The following is a 21313-nucleotide window of genomic DNA, read 5'->3' as shown; positions in this document are numbered from 1 at the left end:
ATTCCAGGGTCTCACAACATTCCCATTGCCTATTGAGTGCCCATCTGGTGGAAAAAAGAATGTGGACTGTAAGTCAGAGAATCATAAAGTGGTTCAGGGTGGATGGGATATTAGAGGTCATCTACTCCAACCTCCCTGCCATAGGCAGGGACACTTCTCAACCAGACTTGGTTGTTCAAGGCCTCATCCAACCTGGTCTTGAACACCTCCAGGGAGGAGGCAGCCACAGCCTCCCTGGGTAACCTATTCCAGAGTCTCACCACCCTCATACTGGAGAGCTTCCTAAGCTCCATCCAGTCTAACCCTGCTTTCCCACAGCTTCAAACCATCTCCCTTTGTCCTGTCCCTAGAAACCCTCATGAAAAATCACAGCCATAGCAGCAAGCCCTGGCTGCCCTGTGCTGGGTTTATAGATGTCTGGACTGGAAGCAGGAGGAAAAACAAACCCAAATGTGGATTTTGTTTTACAGATGCAGAGAGAAAATAAGTACAGATTTAAGGAGCTTTTGAATCATCCTGAATGCTTTTATTGAGTCTTGGACTCCTGGGGCAAGATTTGCAAGGATGTTTAGATGCCTAAATAAGTGTACACTTGCCCAGTGGGGTTTTATAAGAGGATATGTGAGCTGCAAAGCTCAGGTGCATTTGTAAAGGCTACCAGGCAGCTGTCTGCACTTCTGAGGTGATCCAGAAATGTTTGTAAACCTGGTCCACTGAAGTTCCCTTTGAAAAGGGACTTGTGGTCCTTAGGTGAACTCCTTCTGATGTTGTGAAGGCTTGCACAAAGGAGCAGCCCCATCTCTCTGACACCTTGCCAGGACTGGATATGAAAAGAAACTTCTTTGCTGAAAGGGTTCTCAAAGCCTGGGGCAGGGCTCCCCAGGGAGGTGTTTTGAAGAGGCAGTGATGTGGTGTGGTGCTGAGGGATGTGGCTTAACACCAGGCTTGGTAGAGCTAGAGAAGGGTTGGACTTGATCTTCAAGGTCTTTTCCAACTGAGATCATAGAATCATAGAATGGTTTGGGTTGGAAGGGACCCTAAAGGTCATCTGATTCCAACACCCTGCCATAGGCAGGGACACCTCCCTCTGGATCAGACTGCTCAAGACCTCATCCAACTTGGCCTCCAAGGATGGGGCATTCACAACCTCTGTGGGCAACCCATTCCAGAGCCTAGCTGGGAGGTGTCCCTGCTTATGGTGGAGAGATTGGAGTCGATGCTTGTGGCCTTCCAGTATCTAAAGGAGGTCTACGAGAAAGCTGAGGAGGGACTTTTGAGGGTATCAGGGAGTGATAGGGCTGAGGGGAATGGAAAAAACCTAGACATGGGTAGATTCAGATTGGATGTTAGGAAGAAGTTGTTCCCCAGGAGGGTGGTGAGAGCCTGGCACAGGCTGCCCAGGGAGGTGGTGGAAGCCTCATCCCTGGAGGTGTTTGCAGCCAGGCTGGATGTGGCTGTGAGCAACCTGCTGTAGTGTGAGGTGTCCCTGCCCATGGCAGGGACCTTGGAACTGGCTGAGCCTTGAGATGCCTTCCAACCCTACCAATTCCATGATTCTATGATTCCTAAGGTCCCTTCCAACCTACACCATTCCATGTTTCTATGGGTTAGTGGTGACCTTGCAGTGCTGGGTCAAAGGTTGGACTCAATGATCTTGAAGGCTTCTTCCAACCAAAGCTATTCTGTGAAAGGCAACTGTCAGTGGGATTGCATTAAAGGGCACAGGAGCAACCAAAAAGCCATGAAGGGAAGTCAGAAGAAAACCCAGGGAGGCAGTCACTGCCACTAGAGACAGCATGGGCAGAACATCCATTAATTGGTTAATGCTTGTGAAGTGCTTTGAAGATGGAAATAGCTCCATAAGTGCTTGGTTGTATTATTATGCTGACAATGGCTGCGCAGAAGAGTCGTGGCGCTCAGGGAGCAGTCAAAATTGATTAAGAGACGATTTTGAAACAAAGTTTTGAAGGGAGGAAATTACATCCCTTGAGAAGAGGCCATTCTGGCTGAGCACTGGGCTAAGTGTGGTGCTTCTCGGAGCTGAGCAAACGACTTCCAGGAACGGATGGGCTGCAAGAGGTGCCCGGTTCCAGCAGGGAGGAGGTAGCTGTGGAGTTTTGCAGGTGATTACTGGTCTGTATGAGTGAATGAGCGGCTGCTGGCGAGGGGTGGAGTTGTTGAAGCATTAGGGAGCCCATTGTTCAGGCTCGCTTGAGGTTTGAAGGTCACAGTGTTTACAGGAAGGCTGCAGAGGGATTCTCATGAGGGTGTCTAGGAGAAGGGGGAATGGTTTGAAGCTGAGGGAATGCAGGGATAGACTGGCGCTGCAGGAGCTGTTCTACAGCATGAGGGTGCTGAGACTTTGGAATAGGCTGCCCAGGGAGGTTGTGGCTGCCTCCTCCCTGGGGGTGTTCAAGGCCAGGTTGGGTGAGGCATTGAGCGTCTGAGTCTAGTTGAGAAGTGTCCCTGCCCATGGCAGGGAGGTCAGAATAAATGACCTCTAATATCCCATCCAACCTGAACCACTTTATGATTCTCTGACTTACAGTCCACATTCTTTTTTCCACCAGATGGGCACTCAATAGGCAATGGGAATGTTGTGAGACCCTGGAATAGGCTGCCCAGGGAGGCTGTGGCTGCCTCCTCTCTGGGGTGTTGAAGGCCAAGTTGGATGAGGCTTTGAGCACTGGGTCTGGTTGAGAGGTGTCCCTGCCCATGGTGGAGAGGTTGGAGGAGATGATCTCTGAGGTCCCTTCCAACCTAAGCCATTCTATGGTTTAATTCTGTGATCTCTCATAAAGGAATCTTGGGAATCCCAGCTTTGAGCTCTGGGTCTAGTTGAGAAGTGTCCCTGCCCATGGGGTGGATGTTGGAGTAGATGATCCTCTGAGGTCCTTTCCATCCTAAGCCCTTCTGTGATTCTCTGAAAACTACCCTGGTGAAATGTAGTTCTACTAAGAGCAATCAGAACATTCTGGACTCTATTCTGGACCATGAATCACAGAAGCTTTAGTATGTTTAAACAACTCCAATGGGTTTTCCAGCAGAGATGAGAAAGAGTTGATAGGAATTCTCATCAGGCTTTGAGGAACCTTCACTGGAATGATCAGAGTGGCCTGATGTCCTTTGCATCATGATGTACCTTTGTGATGTGGATCTGGCTAATGTATTGCAGAACATTCTGGCTCAGATCTGTTGCAGACAAGTGCTGAGCAGCCTGTCCAAGGGATCAGCCTCATTCCTATTTCTATAAGCAATTGTTCATTTATTTGCTCCTTATTAATGGCTCACCATGGCTCTAATCTTTATGCTAAGCTTTCAATTATTTCTGTTTTAGGAGCACCCCATACTCCTAGTCCTGGAGGTGGGTAATAGTGTGTCCTCTAGATAAAATACTTGATTCCAAGCAGATGGATGAGAGCTTCTCTGCTCTGTGTCTAGTGCTAGAGATGAGAGGCCACATCCTGTGTCCTGGAGAGGTGTGGAAACTCCTGCAGCCTCTGCCTTTGATTAAAGCAGCTCAGTGTTCATCAGTTCAGAACCAGCAGGATCACTGTAAAGGAATTCTGTACAGTGAGGGTGGTGAGACACTGGAACAGGCTGCCCAGGGAGATTGTGGATGCCCCCTCCCTGGAGGTGTTCAAGGCTAGGCTGAATGAGCAATCTCATCTAGTGGAAGGTGTCCCTGCTTATGGCAGGAGCGGTGGCACTGTATGATCTTTGAGGTTCCTTCTAACCTAAGCCATTCTGTGTATCTGGAAACATTCCTGTGGGGCTCACCTCTGAGCACTCTTCCTAACAAGCCCCAGGCCAGAATTCAGCTCCAAATTGTGTCTCTGAGGCTCATTGCTAAGTATAGTCCCAACTTGCTTGCTCTGGGGACATCACTTCTCTCCTTGTGTCTCCTGCTGCCTCTTCCAAACCTCTTCCCTCTGTTTCCTGCAATGCCCAGTATTCAGCAAAAAGCCCCACAACCAATTGATGCTGCTGAATACCAAAGGAACAAGGATGTTGGGAAGGAAGGGAATGAATTGTGACTCCTGATGAAGCCACACAGCAGCCAAGCTGCCTTTGTCTGCACCACCGCCGAACTCCAAGCAGTTTTTCGGCATGCAAAGAAACGTCTCTGGATGTATAAAATCAGGGGTGGGTTTTGGTGTTTGTTTTCTTTTTTTTCCCCCCTCTCTTCTCTTGGTTGTTTTTTTGTTGAGGCTGTCCTGTAATGAAGCAGCACTTGAGCTGCTGCATGTGTGCCTTTGCCTAGCAACTGTGCCTAGCAACGTCACAGCATCGCAGCGAGCCTGGCGCTGGGGACGGTGCCGCTGGCTGTCAGGGAGCTGGTTGGAATGGTAATTTGTGATGAAAGATACTACAGCCTCTTTTCATCAGGCTTTGCAAAGCCTTGTTCTTAATTTCTTGACCTTCAGGCTTCCTTGAAATACCTACAGACAGCTTTCTGCTCTTGCCCTGCAAAAAAAAGAATATCAGATGAGCTGAGAGCCGCCTGGTAGCAGCTAAAGATTGCTGTGGTGTGGGGGGCTTAGGAACCACCTCGAAACATGGAACTGTTTGGCTTGGACAAGACCTTCAAGATCATTGAGTCCAGCTATCAGCCTTAGATCACCATGCCCACTAAACCATGTCCCAAAGCATAAGACCGCCAAGATCATCCAGTCCAGCACCACCATGATCACTAAACCATGTCCTGAAGTGCCTTGTCCATGGGTTTCTTGACCCCCTCCAGGGATGGTGGCTCCACCACCATCCTGAGCAACCTTGTTCATCAGCTTTAGGACTTACATGACATTTATTGCATGGCATAGAGTGAGAAGAAACAGGTCTGAGGAATGTGAATTCCTAAGTCCCCATGTCTGGCTTCAAGTGAGTACAAAGAGATGCCAGTGTGGTAAATCTTCCCTAGTCACTGTGGTGATGAAGCTCAACTCAGTTCAAAGCAGGATGAGCTGCAGTAGCTTTGGCCTTGTTGACAAGATTCCTGTGCTTTGTTCATTGTTCAAAGGCTCAGGGGTTTCTTTCTTCCTGTGTATGTTCTTTGAATCACCAAACTCTGCTTGCTTGGCTAAACACCATCTCTGTAGGTCAGCAGAGTGTGCAAGCAACCTCTTCTCCTGTGATCCAGGCCGAGCAGGCAGAGCCCATTTCACTGCTTTGTTGGGCAGTGCATGTTTCAGGAGCCTTCCAGATGAGCAATCAGTGTGGTCTTTGTTACTCCGTTTTCAAGCAAGACTGTGAAAACTGAGGCTTGGTGACAAGATTCATAGAATGGGTTGGGTTGGAAAAGACCTTAAAGATCATCCAGTTCCAACCCCCCCAGCCATGGGCAGGGACACCTCCCACCAGCCCAGGTTGTTCAAAGCCTCATCCATCCTGCCTTTGAACACCTCCAGGGAGGGAGCATCCACAGCCTCCTTGGGTAACCTGTTCCAGTGTCTCACCACCCTCACTGGAAAGAATTTCTTCCTAACCTCCAGTTTAACTCTGCTCTCCTTAAGCTCCAATCCATTCCCTCTCACCCTATCACTCCAGGCCCTTGCATTCTGTGTGGTGGAGTAATTCATTTAGTAATTTTAAACTCCTCATCAGTCCTGGCCAGGCAAAGTTGTCTTTGTTACGATGTTTGAGAAGTTCTCCCAGGTGGTGCCCATTACTCTGGGTATTGGATGAGGTGCTGTATGGAGCTGTGTGTGCGTGTGCCTGCACCTCTCCAACCACCCAACATGAGTTAGTGCAAGTAAAATGCAATGGATTTGCAAATCACTGCTGTAAACAGTCAGGAAAATCCATATTCATTAATGTCTTGATGAACAGAGATTTCTCTATTTGCTTTGCTCCTGCTTGTAATAGGAAGGATGTCTTACCAGGGGTTTTCTAGATGCTTTATTAAAATAACTTCAGAGTAACTTATTAATATCTTCTATTATTTATTAGTCCTGAAGTCCTCCTGCCTCCCTTTCTAGCAGGGAAAGAGGGAATCCATCTCCCTTTCCCCTCACTGTGTGCAATTCTTTACACCTAAACACTTGTCCTGTTCTCTAGCTGGCTTTGATTCTGTTTAGATTGGGAGCTTTACAGATGGGTAAGTGGCACATAAATCTGCAGGAGTGAGTGAGGAAGACACAGCCTGCACCTGGGGAAAGCCAGCACGACGCTGAGATGTCTCTTTGATAAGGCAGCAGCAGCAGCAGTGTGTGTTGTGGCACTCGCTGCACAGCAGCTCGAGTTCTTACCAGCTACACCGCAGGTGGGGGAGTTTGAATCCCCCTTCTGATAGCAGCCTTTTCATTTCATAGAATGGCTCAGGTAGGAAGGGGTCTGAGAGGTCATCTGCTCCAACACCCCTGCCATGGACAGGGACACTTCCCAACTAGCTTCCCAACCTGGCCTTGAACGCCCCCAGGGAGGAGGCAGACACAACCTCTGGGCAATCTGTTTGAGAGTCTCAGCTCTCTTGTACTGAAAGAACTTCTTCCTGAGCTCCAGTCTAACCCTGCTCTCCCTCAGCTCCAAACTATTCCCCCTTGTCCTATCTCTAGACACCCTCAAGAAAAGTCCCTCTGTACCTTCCTGGAGGATCCCTTCAGGTATTGGAAGGCAGCTCTAATTTCACCCTGAAGTCTTCTCTTCTGCAGCTCCCTCAGCCTAGAGCAGAGGCACACAAAAAGTGAAGCCCCTTCTGTTCCAGGTCATTTCAGGGTAGGAATGATGCAGGCTGGCAGGGGACAGCCTGTGTCAGGTCAGCATGTCATGGTCCCTTCCTTCTGTTAAGGACAGAGGACTTCAGCCTCAAGGGATGATCTGGCAGCTGCTGTGATGATATTATGACCACTGCACTCAGGGAGACACTTTCTAGCTTAACCAAATGAGGCATCACTTTGCAGCAGCTGAAGTCTGTGGCCTCTCAGCATGTCAGCAGACTGCAGTGCAGCTGGAAGACAGGACATATGTGCACTGTCATGTTCTTGTGATTTCAAGTTTAGTCCTGCAAGGCCTTTTGATGTTACCTGAGATTGGATGTTTCCTTCTTTCTCTATAGCCTTGTCAGAACAGCTCTGACCTTGCTGTTGGATGTCTCTGGCCTTTCAAGGTTCAGTCATGAAATATAAACCCAAAGCATAACAGAGCAGAAAATCCTTTCTTCCAAGGAGGTTAGCTTGGCCTGGAGGTGGGGATGTACTGGTGGAGGTGACAGTTGGCATCCCAGCCACATGCATGAGGCAGTGTTTAGCTGAGGCTCAGGCTTAGCAGAAGCACTCTGTCCAATGTCTGAGTTGACTTTTCAAGCAGTCCAGAGCCTCAGTGGGGGTTCAGAAACATCACTGAACAAGGAAGCATTGAACAGGTTGGGTTCATTTACTCCATAATTGTCCTTTGCAGCACTTTCGGATCTGTTGACCTCAGGATTTCCAGTGCCAGGTGCCTTTGTTCCTGTGTAGGTGCTTTTGCATTTCTAGAGAATTTAGAAGGATAGCTGTGAGGCTGGAAGAGAGAAGACTTCAAGGGGGACCTTAGAGCTGCCTTCCAATACCTGAAGGGAACCTGCAGAAAGGCTGGAGAGGGACTTTGCATAGGGTGTCTAGAGACAGGACAAGGGGGAATGGTTTGAAGCTGAGGGAGAGCAGGGTTAGACTGGAGCTGAGGAAGAAGTTCTTTAGCACAAGGATCTGGTTACCCAGGGAGGTTGTGGGTGCCTCTTCCCTGGGGGTGTTCAGTGCCAAGGTGGATGAGGCCTTATGCAACCTGGTCTAGAAGAAGGTGTCCCTGTGTTGGAACCAGATGATCCTTAAGGTCCCTTCTACCCCAAACCATTCTAAGAATCTATAAGATTTGTTTAATGTTCCATGAGAAACGTTTTTGGTGTGGAGAGGAAGAGGGAAGGGAGCACATGGGACAAGCTAAATCCATTAGTGCAGCATCTTCACTCCATCTTTCCTGTTCCTCTCTTCCTTCTACTTGGGAAGCCTTTAAAATGGGATCGCTACGCTAAGGCTGGAACAAGGCCGAAACGTAACAGATCTCTGCAATAACAGCCTGAAAGCCTGGGCAGCACTGGAAGGGACAGAAAGTGATGACAGAGTAGGAGTGAAAGACTGTTGGAAGGGAAAGGAAGTGATGTCTCTCTCTCCAGAGGACTGGAGGTGACTGAGCTGGTTTCGGGAGCGATCTGTTTGATTTGCGGTATCGCAGCCCTGTGCCATCCCGCTGAAAAGTCACAGACTGCTTTTGATTTGAGGTGGATGTCATAATTCTTTTGGGTTTGGTTTGGGTTTTTTTTTTGGTGGGCTTGGCAGCAGCAGCAGGAGCTGGATTCAGATAAAATGCATGTTTCTTTGCCCTTGCATCCTTTGGTTTATCACTCTGTGTTCAGAGAGGAAGAGGCGCTGGCTATCTGAGGCATAAATCATCCCCTTGATGATGCTCTTGGATCCACTGGCTTTTGATTAAAAGTTATAGTTAATGGAATGTCCCTGCATTATTTATTACCCAGAAGGCTTTGATAGAAGACTGTGGGTTAAGTTAAAACTATGAAAAGGTGAATACTTAGGGAAACAAGGCTTAGATTTATGAAGTGTGAAGGTACTGCCCCTGTTTGTTCGCTTAAATGGTGCGAGCCGGAGAGGCAGAGGCAGGCGGTGGGGAATCTGCTTACTGCTTGTGATTGTCTGGAATGGGTTCTGACTGCTGTGGAAGGAAGTGTAATTAGTGGCTGATAAATGATTCAAAACAGTCAACACACTGGGGAAAGGACCATTTTTCCTATTTAGATGGCAGCCCAAACAGTGGTTGTTTGAAAGTAGGGTTCATAAAGGTGAACTGTTCAAGGCAGGGAGGGAGGTTGGGGGGTGTCCTGTTGGGGGGAGAAGGTTGGGGGGTGTCCTGTTGGGGGGAGAAGGTTGGGGGGTGTCCTGTGTGAGAAAGCTGGCTGTGAACATTGCACAATCCAGTCCCGACACACTCTGTGCTGGGGCTCCTTCAGAGCAGGGTTTGTGCCTTCAGGTCAAGCAGAGTGCCCAGTAGGGACCTGAGGTGTTGGTCCTGTGCTCCAGTTCTGTGATCAGCTGAACAAGCCCTGTGTGGCTTCGTGTGCCATCCCACAAAGCAGGCTGGAGCACTTCTGCACCAGGTTTGGCATCCTTGAGCTCCACCCTACACCTGACAGCCCCCAGATGTGCTCTGGGGGGATGCTGAAGTCCTGTGTCAACGTTTGAGCGCTGGTTCTGAGTTGGGATCCAGAGCTTTGGCTTGAAGGACTTTCCCCAGTGAAGGTGACTGCCTCTGGGCAGTGATGTCAATAGAATGAAGTGAGAAGCTGCTGATGTACAAGCAGGATTTGCCCCTGCTACCTCCTTCAGGCCAGGATGAACTGGTTTTGTGTGCCTGCAGGCCATGGCTTCCACTTTCCTTGAGGAAAGGACCTTTTTTTTTGTGTCCATCTGTTTCATCCAACAGGCTGGAGCTGCACAGACCAGAAACCTTTGTGCCTAAGCAACAACAACTAAAGCAAATGACAGCACCCAAACCTACTGCACTGAGGAGGAGAGGGCCATGTATCAGGGATAGATGAGGCTGCTGAGAGCAAGCCACTGTGTGTATGATTTGATGTTTGTTCCTTCTGAGTTGTGCAGTGACCATACATCAGTTTGCTAAATTAGATTTCTGCTGGGGAACCAAGTGCATCAACTTATATTTTAGGAAGCACTTCAGAGATAAATTCTGTTTCCCTCTCTCTAAAGTATGGCTTCCTTAGATATTAATAAGGGCTCAATCAACATAGCTAAAATACTGCCTTGATTTACCCTGCAGTGGATCTGGCCTGGGAAGCTTCAGGACCCGAAAGCAGGTGGCAGATGATGGTTTGTACCCGTTGCCTTGGCACTGGTACTGTTGGACACCACCTTTGCTATCCAGCTTCTGACAGCTCAGGGAAGCTTTGTAGTTAGAGAATTTGAATGCACAAATTTGCCTGAGGATGTAGGGCTGTTGAAATTCTACAGCAAGTGATGAGACTCAGTCCCAGACAAGGGCTGCAGAGGGTACAGCAGCTAGGGAAGCTCGCTCCTGTTTGTAAGAGTTGCTGCTTGGGGGAAATCACAAAATCCTGCTGCTCTGGATGTGCTGGAATGGTTGAGTCTCCTCTTGTAAATGCAGCCTGGTTTGTTTGGATCAATGTGCAGTGACCATCATGGAATCAATAAGGTTGGAAGAGACCTCAAAGGTTATCAAGTCCAACCAGTCACCCAAGACCTCATGAGTACTAAACCATGGCAAATCATGACTGCCAGTCATGAGAGCAATATAGTGCTTCCTACCATGCTCTAGTCATAGAATCATAGAATTATTTCAGTTGGAAAACCCCTCCAAGGTCATCAAGTCCAACCATTAGCCATGGTCATTAAATCAAGCCCCAGAGTGTCCAAGGTCAGGGACCTTGACAGGCTGGAGAGGTGGGCACAAGCCAACCTCATGAGGTTCAACAAGAGCAAGTGCAGGGTCCTGCATCTGGGTTGAGGCAATCCCAGGCACAAATACAGGCTGGGCAGGGACTGGCTGGAAAGTAGCCCTGAGGAGAGAGACTTGGGGGTGCTGGTGGACAAAAAGCTCACCAGGAGCTCTCAGTGTGCACTTGCAGCCCGCAAAGCCAATCAGATCCTGGGCTGCATCAGGAGAAGTGTGGCCAGCAGGGCAAGGGAGGTGATCCTCCCCCTCTGCTCAGCCCTGGTGAGACCCCACCTGGAGTACTGTGTCCAGTTCTGGAGCCCCTATTACAAGAGGGATGTGGAGGTGCTGGAACCTGTCCAGAGAAGGGCCACAAGGATGAGCAGAGGGCTGGAGCACCTCTCCTATGAGGACAGACTGAAGGAGTTGGGGCTGTTCAGTCTGCAGAAGAGAAGGCTCTGAGATGACCTCATTGTGGCCTTCCAGTATCTGAAGGGGGCTACAGGAAGGCTGGGGAAGGACTTCTCAGGATCTCAGGTAGTGATAGGACTAGGGGGAATGGAATGAAGCTGGAGGTGGGGAGATTCAGGCTAGATGTGAGGAGAAGGTTCTTCCCCATGAGAGTGGTGAAGCCCTGGAATGGGTTGTCCAGGGAGGTGGTCGAGGCCCCGTCCCTGGGGGTGTTTAAGCCCAGGCTGGATGAGGCTCTGTCCAGCCTGATCTAGTGTGGGGTGTCCCTGCCCATGGCAGGGGGGTTGGAACTAGATGATCCTTGTGGTCCCTTCCAACCCTGAATGAAACTATGAAACTATGTTTCTGGAACACCTCCAGGGGTGGTGACTCCAGCACCTCCTGTCGTTTAGGAGTGAACTGGTTCTGCTCCAGCACTCAGCTGGCCATACTGCATTAGAGACCACTCTAAAGCTGGAGTGACTGACATAAGAATGGTCTTAGAGTCATGTCTAAACCTCAGATGCACAGTGTAAAGGGACCTCCCACTAGCTTCTCTTTCTAGTCACAGAGTTTGTACTGCCAGGAGTCTTTTTCTTTGGCTACGAGGACATTTTCCTACCGGACTTGTTGCAGAGGCCTGATTGATACCCAGAATGAAGCTTGAGGGCTTTGCAGCTTTCCCATTTAAGCAGGAGGCAGCCAGAGCTGTATCCAGCTGATGTTTAGTCCTTGGTTAAGTGTCCAGTCATGTTAAGCTTTGTGGCATAAGGATTAAGTGTGTTATGAAACGCCTGAGGCAGCCCCTGTTGCTGTTGGAAGGCAGCTCTTCTGTGAGCATATTGCAAAATGAATATTTCAGCATTTCCCTGCTGCACATGAGCCAGGAGTGAAGCTGATCTTCTGTTTACATTGCTCAGGCTATGGTGCACAACACAAGGATTGGAAGTGGACACTGGGAAGGCTGACATCTCAGCCCTGCTGCTGAGGAAGCAGTTGTGCCCCTGGATAGAGATCACAGAATCATAGAATGGCTCAGGTTGGAAGGGACCTCAGAGATCATCCAGTTCCAACTCCCCTGCCATGGGCAGGGATCCCTCTCACTAGAGCAGGTTGCTCAATGCCTCATCCAACCTGACCTTGAATAACTCCAGGGAAGAGACATCCACAACCTCTGGGCAACCTATTCCAGAGTCTCACCACCCTCCTGCTGAAGAACTTCTTCCTCAGCTCCAGTCTAACCCTGCTCTCCCTTAGCTTCAAATCATTCCCACTTGTCCTGTCTCTAGCCACCTTCATGATAAGTCCCTCTGCAGCCTTCCTGTAGGATCCCTTTGGGTATTGGAAGGTAGCTCTATTGTTCCTCTGGAGTCTTCTCCAGGCTGAACATCCCCAGCTCCCTCAGCCTATCCACACAGCAGAGCTGCTCCAGCCCTTGGCTCATCTTTGTGGTCTCCTCTGGCCTCACTCCAGCAGCTCTGTGTCCTTCTTATGCTGGTGACACCAGAGCTGGGTGCAGTATTTGAGGTGGGGTCTCAGCAGAGCAGAGTAAGGGGGCAGAATCCCCTCTCTTGACCTGCTGCCCACACTCCTCTTGATGCAACCTAGGTCATAGTTTGTCTGCACGTTTTTCTGCACAGCCCCAAGCTCTCCACAAGTGTGGCTTTGTGTTTTCTCCCCTCCCTCCCCCCCCCCGCCTCCACCTTAGATTGTGATCCCTTTAGAGCAAGGCTCTGTCCACCAAACAGTGCCAAGTGTGATAATGCTTTTGTCCTTGTCTGGAAACTAAAGTTCTACTGCAATAAAATTAGCCTGATGCAATCATTAAAAAGATATACTCCCATAATAAACCACTTTCCAGAATTGAAGCTAGCAGCTTGTGTTGGCAGAGTGCAAGCTGGAATCCTCTCCCTTCCCAGACTGGACATCTCTGTCACAAAGCAGGGCACTTGCCCATAAATGCATCTCCATGATGAGTTCCATGGTGCTGTTGCACCTGCAGAAGGTATGAGTCCAGGAGGAATGCTATTAGAAGCTGCAGTAGCTGCAGGAATATTTACACTGCCACCCTGAGCCTGCTGCTGGGTGACCTATGGCTGAAAGGAGGTTGGAGCCAGGAGGGGGTTGGTCTCTCTTCCTAATAAGAGGAAACAGCCTCATGTTGCACCAAGGGAGGTTCAGGTTGGACATGGGAACAAATTTCTTCCCTTTAAAGGGTTGTCAGGGCTTGGCCCAGGCTGCCCAAGGCAGTGGTGGAGGCCCCATCCATGGAGAGGTTTCAAAGCCATGGAGGAGTGGTGTGGAGGGATGTGGGTTAGCATCCAGCATGGTAGTGCTGGGCTGATGGTTGGACTCAATGATCCTGAAGGTCTTTCCCAGCCTAGAAGATTCTGATTCCCTGGCCTCTGCTCTGTTAGCTCTTGCACTGACCTTGTTCATTCACTGGTGTAGCTCTGGAATAGAGAGTGGTGAATCAAGAGGGATGCAGCCATTCTGGAAGGCTTGGAACTTGCTCTTCTGACACCAGGGCTGGTGGATAACCTACAGAAGGCATAAAGCAGGTGGTCCCTGGGTACAGCTTGTCCTGTCAGGGCTACTGGCTCATGTAGTCACCAGCAGAGCCGAGATAAAGGGCCAGGCAGGTGGCTGGCTGATCCACTTGGGAAGCTGCTGCATTCCCATTGCTGGAGCAAGGTGTGTGAAGGAGCCTTGTGTCCAGCTTCTGGCCCAGAAGGCTCCAGCAAATTTGGCAGCATGTTGTCCCCTGTCAAATATGAATTCCCCTGGAACTTTGCAGCACAGACAGGAGCATTGTCCTTTCATACCCTGCTGCTCATTCATGCTCCTGGGCCGGGGGGATAAAAGCAGAATGATTTTTGCAGGTCCTCAGAGGAGCAGCAGAGGTGTTTCTTGTCATGTCCTTCAGATGTATTTTTTTTCAGATAAGGTTTTGTCAGTCCAGCTGGAGCTGAACTAACTCCAACCTGCAAACAAATTAGGGAGCTATGCATAAACCCTCTTGGGCTTCCCAGATCTCTTTCCTGTGCCTGCTGACATTTTCCAGCAGTGGCCAATATAAATGGAGCTCCCTGCTAGCCCAGCTGATGAGCAAAATATTGCCTCCTGGTTTGCCAGCTTCTGGAAAACTGATTGGGTTTGGTTTGGTTTGGTTTGGTTTGGTTTGTTTGCAGTAAGCAATTTTCTTTCAGCTGTGTCCAAAGCACATCTTGGTAAAAAAAAACCACCTCATGAACATGGAAATGTTTCTGCAGATTGATTTGCTCTGTCCTCAACTTGTGTCCTGGATTTCTCTGTTTATTTGGTTTGGTTTTTTGCTTCAGCTAAGTGTTAAGATTACCTAAGTGGTGGGGTTTTTTTTTTCCCCCTGGCTGCTGTTTGGTTTAATCAGGAGTTGTGCAAGGAGGACATGGATATTTTTTTATTGATCCTAAAGCTTGTTGCCTTTCATGTGACCTTGGAAGGGTTTGGAATGTGATGGCTCTGACCTTGGAATGATTCTCTGAACTTTGGGCAGCAGCAGGAGCTTTTATGCCATCAGGAGAGGGAGAAAGACAGCCACTTTAATGTCCCAATTTCCTGAAATTGTCCTGATGGCATTAACTCACATCTAGAATTAACAATGTGCAGTGGAGAGAGATTCAGTATCCCCCCACTGCCTATTGAGTGCCCATCTGGGTGAAAAAAGACTGTGGAATGTAAGCCACAGAATCACAGAGTGGTTCAGGTTGGAAGGGATCTTGGAGGTCATCTGCTCCAACCTCCCTGCCGTGGGCAAAGGCACTTCTCAACCAGGCTTGGTTGCTCAAGGTCTCCTTCAGCCTGGCCTTGAACAACCCCAGGGAGGAGGCAGCCACAGTCTCCCTGGGTAACCTATTCCAGAGTCTCACCACCCCCTTACTGAAGAACTTCTTCCACAGCTCCAGTCTAACCCTGCTCTGCCTCAGCTTCAAACCATTCCCCCTTGTCCTGTCTGTAGATACCCTCAGGAGAAGTCCCTCCCCAGCTTTTCTGCAGGTTCCCTTCAGGCATTGGAAGGCAGCTCTAAGGTTCCCCTTGAAGTCTCTAGACACATTCATGAAAAATCCTTCTGCAGCCTTCCTGCAGGTTTGTGCAGCTCCTGGCAGGCAGCTCTAAGGTTCCCCTGGAGCCTTCTCCTCTCCAAGCTGAACACCCCCAGCTCCCCCTCAGCTTATCCTCATAGCAGAGCTGCTCCAGCCCTCAGCAGCTCACCTTTGTGGCCTCCTCTGCCCTCACTCCAGCAGCTCTGTGTCCTTGTGCTGGGGACACCAGACCTGGGTGCAGTATTTGAGGTGGGCTCTCAGCGGAGTACTTGAATGTTGGAGGGCTGAGGCTTGTGGCTCTCTGGCACTTTCCAGATTATTCAGCCCAGCTGGGCCTGATTTTTAGCACTCAGTGCTAGCTGTGACATTCCCAGTCCTGTGCAGCTTGCTGGCACCAAGCTCCTCCATCCTTTCAGTGAACTCCACGAATAAATGGAGCTGAAGTGGAGGAGGGAGGGAGGGAGAGTTCACTCCTGTATGTATTATGTATGGACAAAAATGCATTGAGGGAGGCTGACGCCAGGTGCTATAGAAATGCAAAGCACTTCAGCCTGCCCTTGTTAACGAGCTCTGTGCTTAGCTCTGATTTACTCCCTGATGGCTTATGGGGGCAGTCCTAACTCTCATTGATGTGATAAACAGGGTACACACACACACCAAAATAAAGCGATTCCCTGGGTGGTAAATATGATTGACCATTTTAGAGTCTTAAAGGTGTGAACTTTGGCAGAGAGAAGTTCCACTAAGCATTTTCGGGGTTGGTTTTTTTTTGAGGGGGAGGGCACAGAAGTAGGTCAATCTCATTATAACTGGCTATAATGAGCCCAGCTCTGCAGGTGTGTGGTGGGGTTTTTTGTTACCTGTGAGCTGGTTGGCTCTCAGAAGTGCAGATGCCATTGGTGCCTTTGAAAAAAATCAAAATCATCATCATCATCATCCTAACAAAAAAAAAAGCAAGGGGGCAGTGAGAAATCAAAGAAGTAATTTCTAATCTAATTCATTTCAACTTGAAAGCCTGAGTTATCTACAGAGGCAGGGGTAAACAAGCCAGCAGCAGGGAGAAAAGAGAGAGGAAAATGCAGGCAGCAGCCAGAAGCAGCTCTCCCCATGGGATAAATCCTAGAATCAATAAGGTTGGAAAAGACCTCAAGTCCAACCTGTCACCCAGCACCTCATGACTAACTAAACCCTGGCTTCAAGTGCCATATCCAAGCCCTTGCTGAACTCCACCACCTCCCTGGGCAGCACATCCCAATGGCCAATCTCTCTTGCTGGGAAGAACTTTCTCCTCACTTCCAGACTAAACTTCCCCTGGCACAGCTTGAGACTGTGTCCTCTTGTTCTGGTGCTGATTGCCTGAGAGAAGAGACCAACCCCCACCTGGCTCCAACCTCCCTTCAGGCAGTTGTAGAGAGTAATAAGGTCTCCCCTGAGCCTCCTCTTCTCCAGGCTAAGCAACCCCAGCTCCCTCAGCCTCTCCTCATAGGGCTGTGCTCCAGACCTCTCCACAGCTTCATTGCCCTTCTCTGGACACCTTCAAGTGTCTCAATGTCCTTCTTAAATTGAGACACTTAAATAAAGGCGGAATTCTGCTTTTGTTCTCACTGCAGTTATCCTGCAGACTGACTAGAATGAAGATATGGTGTGGAGGAGCTTTCAGGTGGCCAAGAAGGTCAGCAGCATCCTGGCCTGGCTCAGCAATGGTGGGGCCAGCAGGAGCAGGCAAGAGATGGTGCCCCTGAGCCCAGCACTGGTGAGGTCACACCTTGAGTAGTGGGTTCAATTTTGGGCCCCTTGCTCCAAGAAGGACATTGAGGAGCTGGAGTGGGTAATGAGAAGGGCAACAAAGCTGGAGAAGGATCTGGAGAACAGGGCTGGTGAGGAGCTGGTGAGAGAGCTGGGGGTGTTTAGTCTGGTGAAAAGGAGGCTGAGGGGAGACCTTCTGGCTCTCTACAACTCCCTGAGAGGAGGTTGGAGCCAGGTGGGGGTTGGTCTCTTCTGCCTAATGTCTTGGTGATAGGACAAGAGGAAATGGCAGGGGAGGGTTAGGTCAGAGATGAGGAACAGTTTCTTTGCTGCAGGAGTGGTCAGGCATCGGAACAGGCTGCTCAGGGAGGTGGTGGAGTCCCCATCCCTGGAGGTACTCAGGAAATGTGTACATCAGGACACAGCTTGATGGCCACAGTGGTGTTGGGCTGATGATCGGACTCCATGATCTCAGAAGGCTTTTTCAGTCGAGACTCTTCTGTGAGTAGCTCCATTCAAGGCAGCAGGAGTCACACCAGTTTGCTTGGAGTGACTTTCCCTTTGTGCCTCAGAAGACATTCAGGCAAAGCAGCAGCAGCAGCAAAGAGAGGGGAAACATGAAGGAGAATTTGTCACTTGAGCTGTTCCCAGGCCCTATTTATGTCCCTGTTTCCCCAGAGAGGAGAAATCTCATCTAGGCAGAAATTGTACATCATGGCAGTTGATCTTTATCTGTGGGCTGGAGTGTTTGCAGGTACTGCTTGGGGGAAGGAAAACGGATTTGAGGGAGATGTTAAATATTTAGCTGGTGGCTACAGGACTGGGCTTTTGTTCTCAGAAGATGTAGTCCTGCAGCAGCTTCTCAGGAATACTGATTGGAAGACATTTGCTAGCTGCTGAGCCTGCCTGAGGAGTTGGGAACCTTGCAGAACTGGGTGAGAGCGAGCTGCAGCCTGGCAAGGCTGGGTCTAGCTGACATTGCCTGTCCTGTGTAGCCCCATCAGGTCTAGGAGGGGTTTGCAGTGTTACTGGTGATGGCTTTTGGCTCTGGATCTCAGCTGTGTTGCTCTGAACCTTTCATGCCTGTAGGAAGCCAGCATGGCCAGGCAGGCTTGAAGCCTGCTCAGTCCCTCCCTGCACAAGTGTGTGATGAAGAATGTGTTGGCTCTGTCATGGGCTGTGCTGCTCTGCAGTGGTCCATGGCTGCTTTGGGATACTCAGAGCACTGACAAAGTGGGAACAAAGCCTTTTCCTTACAGCAGTGTTCATGGAAAGACCCAGGATGAAACCTACTGGGCCATGGTTTAGGTTAATGGGTGGACTCAATCTTTAGAGGTCTTTTCCAACCCAAGCACTTCTGTGATTCTACGATTCTCCCTGCTAGAAGGTCTTTTCAGGCTGGTGAGCAATGCTCACCTGAAGAAAAAATGAGGATGGGGACAAAAGCACTGCTGTTGTGGGAAGAATATCATCATCTTCCAAAGTCTCAGGGACTTTCCTTTCTTTAATTATTATTATTATTATAGCTACCCAAGAATGGTTTCTTCCAGCCTTTGAACTATGTCCTGCTCTTTCTGGAGGCAGGACAACTCTAATTTCTAATTAGTTTTCTCTCTTGCCATTCAATTTTCATGCAGCCCTGGCCAGCCAGCCAAGTCATTTGGTGACTCAGTTCCTCATTGTGTAGGACATCCATTAGGTTGTGGCTCTTCAAGGTGAGGGGTGATCTGTCTCTGTCTGCACAGTTGGGTGCTCATCTTGTCTCTTATTCAGGTGTAACTAAGGCTAAAAGATGTGGTCAGCTTTGACATTGTCCTTCTGCTCTGTGGTGGCCCCTGAACCTTTCATGCCTGTAGGAAACCAGCATGGCCAGGCAGGTTTGAAGCCTGTTCAGTCCCTCCCTGCACAAGTGTGTGATGAAGAATGTGTTGGCTTTGTCATGGGCTATAAAGGGATGCCTGAGCAAGCATCTGTTTCCCTGTTAGCAGCAGCTGCTGCAATCCAGCTGTTATTAGCCCATTATTTTCCAGCTAGAGGAAGCAGTGCCCAACAGATGGGTGTCTGGGGTCCAAGTTCCTGCAGGGAGGACAAAACTGCATCTTTAGATTTTACATTTATCTGGTCCCTGGGACCATGAGATGAGAAGAAGCTACAGTGGCAAGAAAAGGACTTGGGGGGTGATGGTGGATGAGAAGCTCAGCATGAACCAGCAGTGTGCACTTGCAGCCCAGAGAGCCAACCAGAGCCTGGGCTGCAGCAAAAGAAGCGCAGCCAGCAGGTCAAGGCAGGTGACTCTCTCCCTCTGCTCTGGTGAGAACCCACCCGGAGCACTGTGTCCAAGTCTGGAGCCCTCTATTAGAGGAAGGATCTGGAGGTGCTGGAAGGTGTCCAGAGAAGTGCCACAAGGGTGAACAGAGGGCTGGAGATGCTCTATGAAGACAGATTGAGAGAGTTGGAGTTGTTCAGTCTGGAGAAGAGAAGGCTCTGAAGAGACCTAATTGTGGCCTTCCAGGATCTGAAGGGAGCTCCAAGAAAGCTGGGGAGGGACTTTTGAGGGTGCCAGGGAGTGAGAGGACTGGGGGGGATGGAACAGAACTAGAAATGGGTAGACTGAGATTGGATGCCAGGAAGAAGTTCGTCCCCATGAGGGTGGTGAGAGCCTGGCACAAGTTGCCCAGGGAGGTGGTGGAAGCCTCATCCCTGGAGGGTTTTGCAGCCAGGCTGGATGTGGCTGTGAGCAACCTGCTGTGGTGTGAGGTGTCCCTGCCCGTGGCAGGGGGATTGGAACTGGCTGATCCTTGAGGTCCCTTCCAACCCTAACAATTCCATGTTTCAATGCTCCTGTATGATTCGTTTTGACGATGATGATGCTCAACATGTGTCCTACCCCTCCCCTCCCCCCCTTTTGACTTGTGCTTCTGTCTCCTTTTCTCTTGCCAGCCCAGAACTGCAGCCACATTTTGCAGGGCCCAAACGGGACGGTACAGAGCCCAGGCTTTCCCTATGGCTACCCAAATTATGCAAACTGCACGTGGACCATCACAGCTGAGGAGCAGAGCAGGATACAGCTTGTGTTCCAGGCCTTTGCTTTAGAGGAAGATTTTGATGTCTTGTCTATCTACGACGGCCTGCCTCAGCAGGGGAACCTGAGAACAAGGTACATGGCTCCCAACAGTGATGTGTATAAACATGCTCCCATCCCTGCCACTGGCATTCAGGCTGGGTTGGAGGTTTGTGCTGCAGCAGGCTGAGAGTGCTTCTTCATGAGCACAGGGGGTACTATTCCTTTTCCTGTTCCTTTCTTTTTTTTCCCCCCCTCCTTTCCCCCACACTTGTTTTGATTTCTTCTCTCTGATAAGGTTTGAAATGTTTCTCTGAATGCCTGACAGTAGTGATTTACCAGGAGTCATTCTTAGACATCCAGAGAAGTTAATTAGAAAATGGAGCAAGAGGGAAAGCAGAGCTAAACGTGCAGAGGAGCTTCCCTCAGCCCAAAAAGACTCTCTCTGAGTGGGAGGATGGATAATGGGTTTGGGTTTAAAGCTCTGCCAAACGCTGTGTTGGGTGTGTTTGGGTAATTCCCTACCTTGCAGTCTGTTCAGCAGCTGGACAGGGCTCATACTCTTGCGCAGGACTAAACTGCTGAGTGTTTGGGGGCAAGGAGGGAGAGAGAAGCCTGAGGAGGTTGGCTCTAACCAGCACTTCCTTTCCTTTATAGCCCCCCTCAAGTAACAGAGCTTAGTGTGAGGACTCTTTTCAGGCTGGAAAAGAGAAGACTGAGAGGGGATGTAATGAATGTTTATAAACATCTGAGGGTCAGGAGGGAGGGGACAGGCTCTGCTCACTTGCTCCCTGGCATAGGACAAGGAGCAATGGATGTAAGCTGCAGCACAAGAGGTTCCACCTCAACACAAGGGAGAACTTCTTTACTGTAAGGGTCACAGAGCACTGGAACAGGCTGCATAGAGAGGTTGTGGAGTCTCCTTCTCTGGAGACTTTCAAGGCCTGTCTGGATGTGCTCCTGTGTGAGCTGAGTTAGATTGTATGGTCCTGCTCTGGCAGGGGGGTTGGACTCGATGATCTCTTTGGGTCCCTTCCAACCCCTGACCTCCTGTGATCCTGTGACTGTTCATGGATTCTGATCTCTGAAACTCTCAGGTGCCATGCTGATATTAATAAAAAGATAAATGAGAAGCTGATTTTTGGGGAACAACCCCCAAAATATTACTGTGGTGGCAAAAGGTGTGCAAGGTGCCAGACTTCTGTGTTGGGGGAAGTCTTGATCTGAGACCTGAGGCATAGATGAAATCAGTTTGGTGTCTGTGATGTGTCTGCTCTGGTCTGATGGGGGTTCTGATTGCAGCTGAAGTCTGGCAGTGATGCAGTCCAAAAAGTAATAAACCAGTGCTGGAATAATCCCTGGCTGAAATGCTGTGGCCATGAACTGTCTTAGAAATCAAATCCACTCCAAAGCACTTCAGTTTCAAACCTTTTGACCTCTGTGTCTCACCTAACTCTGAGTTAAAGCAGCGCTGGTGAAACCCAGCTCTTTATGGAGATGATTTCAGTTATGCAAATAA

The 21313-nt window shown here is 49.6% G+C and overlaps 1 protein-coding gene across 1 annotated transcript in view; it reads left to right on the top strand.

Moving 5' to 3' along the window:
• CSMD2 (CUB and Sushi multiple domains 2) overlaps positions 1-21313 on the top strand; it is a 376465-nt gene that overhangs the window by 15019 nt on the left and 340133 nt on the right. Inside the window, exon 2 of the mRNA XM_068159296.1 lies at positions 19674-19890. Within this exon, the coding sequence (XP_068015397.1) occupies positions 19674-19890 (217 nt within the window). The remainder of the gene's footprint in view (positions 1-19673; positions 19891-21313) is intronic.

Source organism: Melanerpes formicivorus, unplaced genomic scaffold (assembly GCF_026170545.1).
Source record: "Melanerpes formicivorus ecotype bairdi unplaced genomic scaffold, bMelFor1.0.p_v2 SCAF_45, whole genome shotgun sequence".
NCBI lineage: Eukaryota > Metazoa > Chordata > Aves > Piciformes > Picidae > Melanerpes > Melanerpes formicivorus.
Note: the sequence above shows the minus strand (reverse complement) of the source record. Positions and strands in the feature narration are given on the sequence as shown.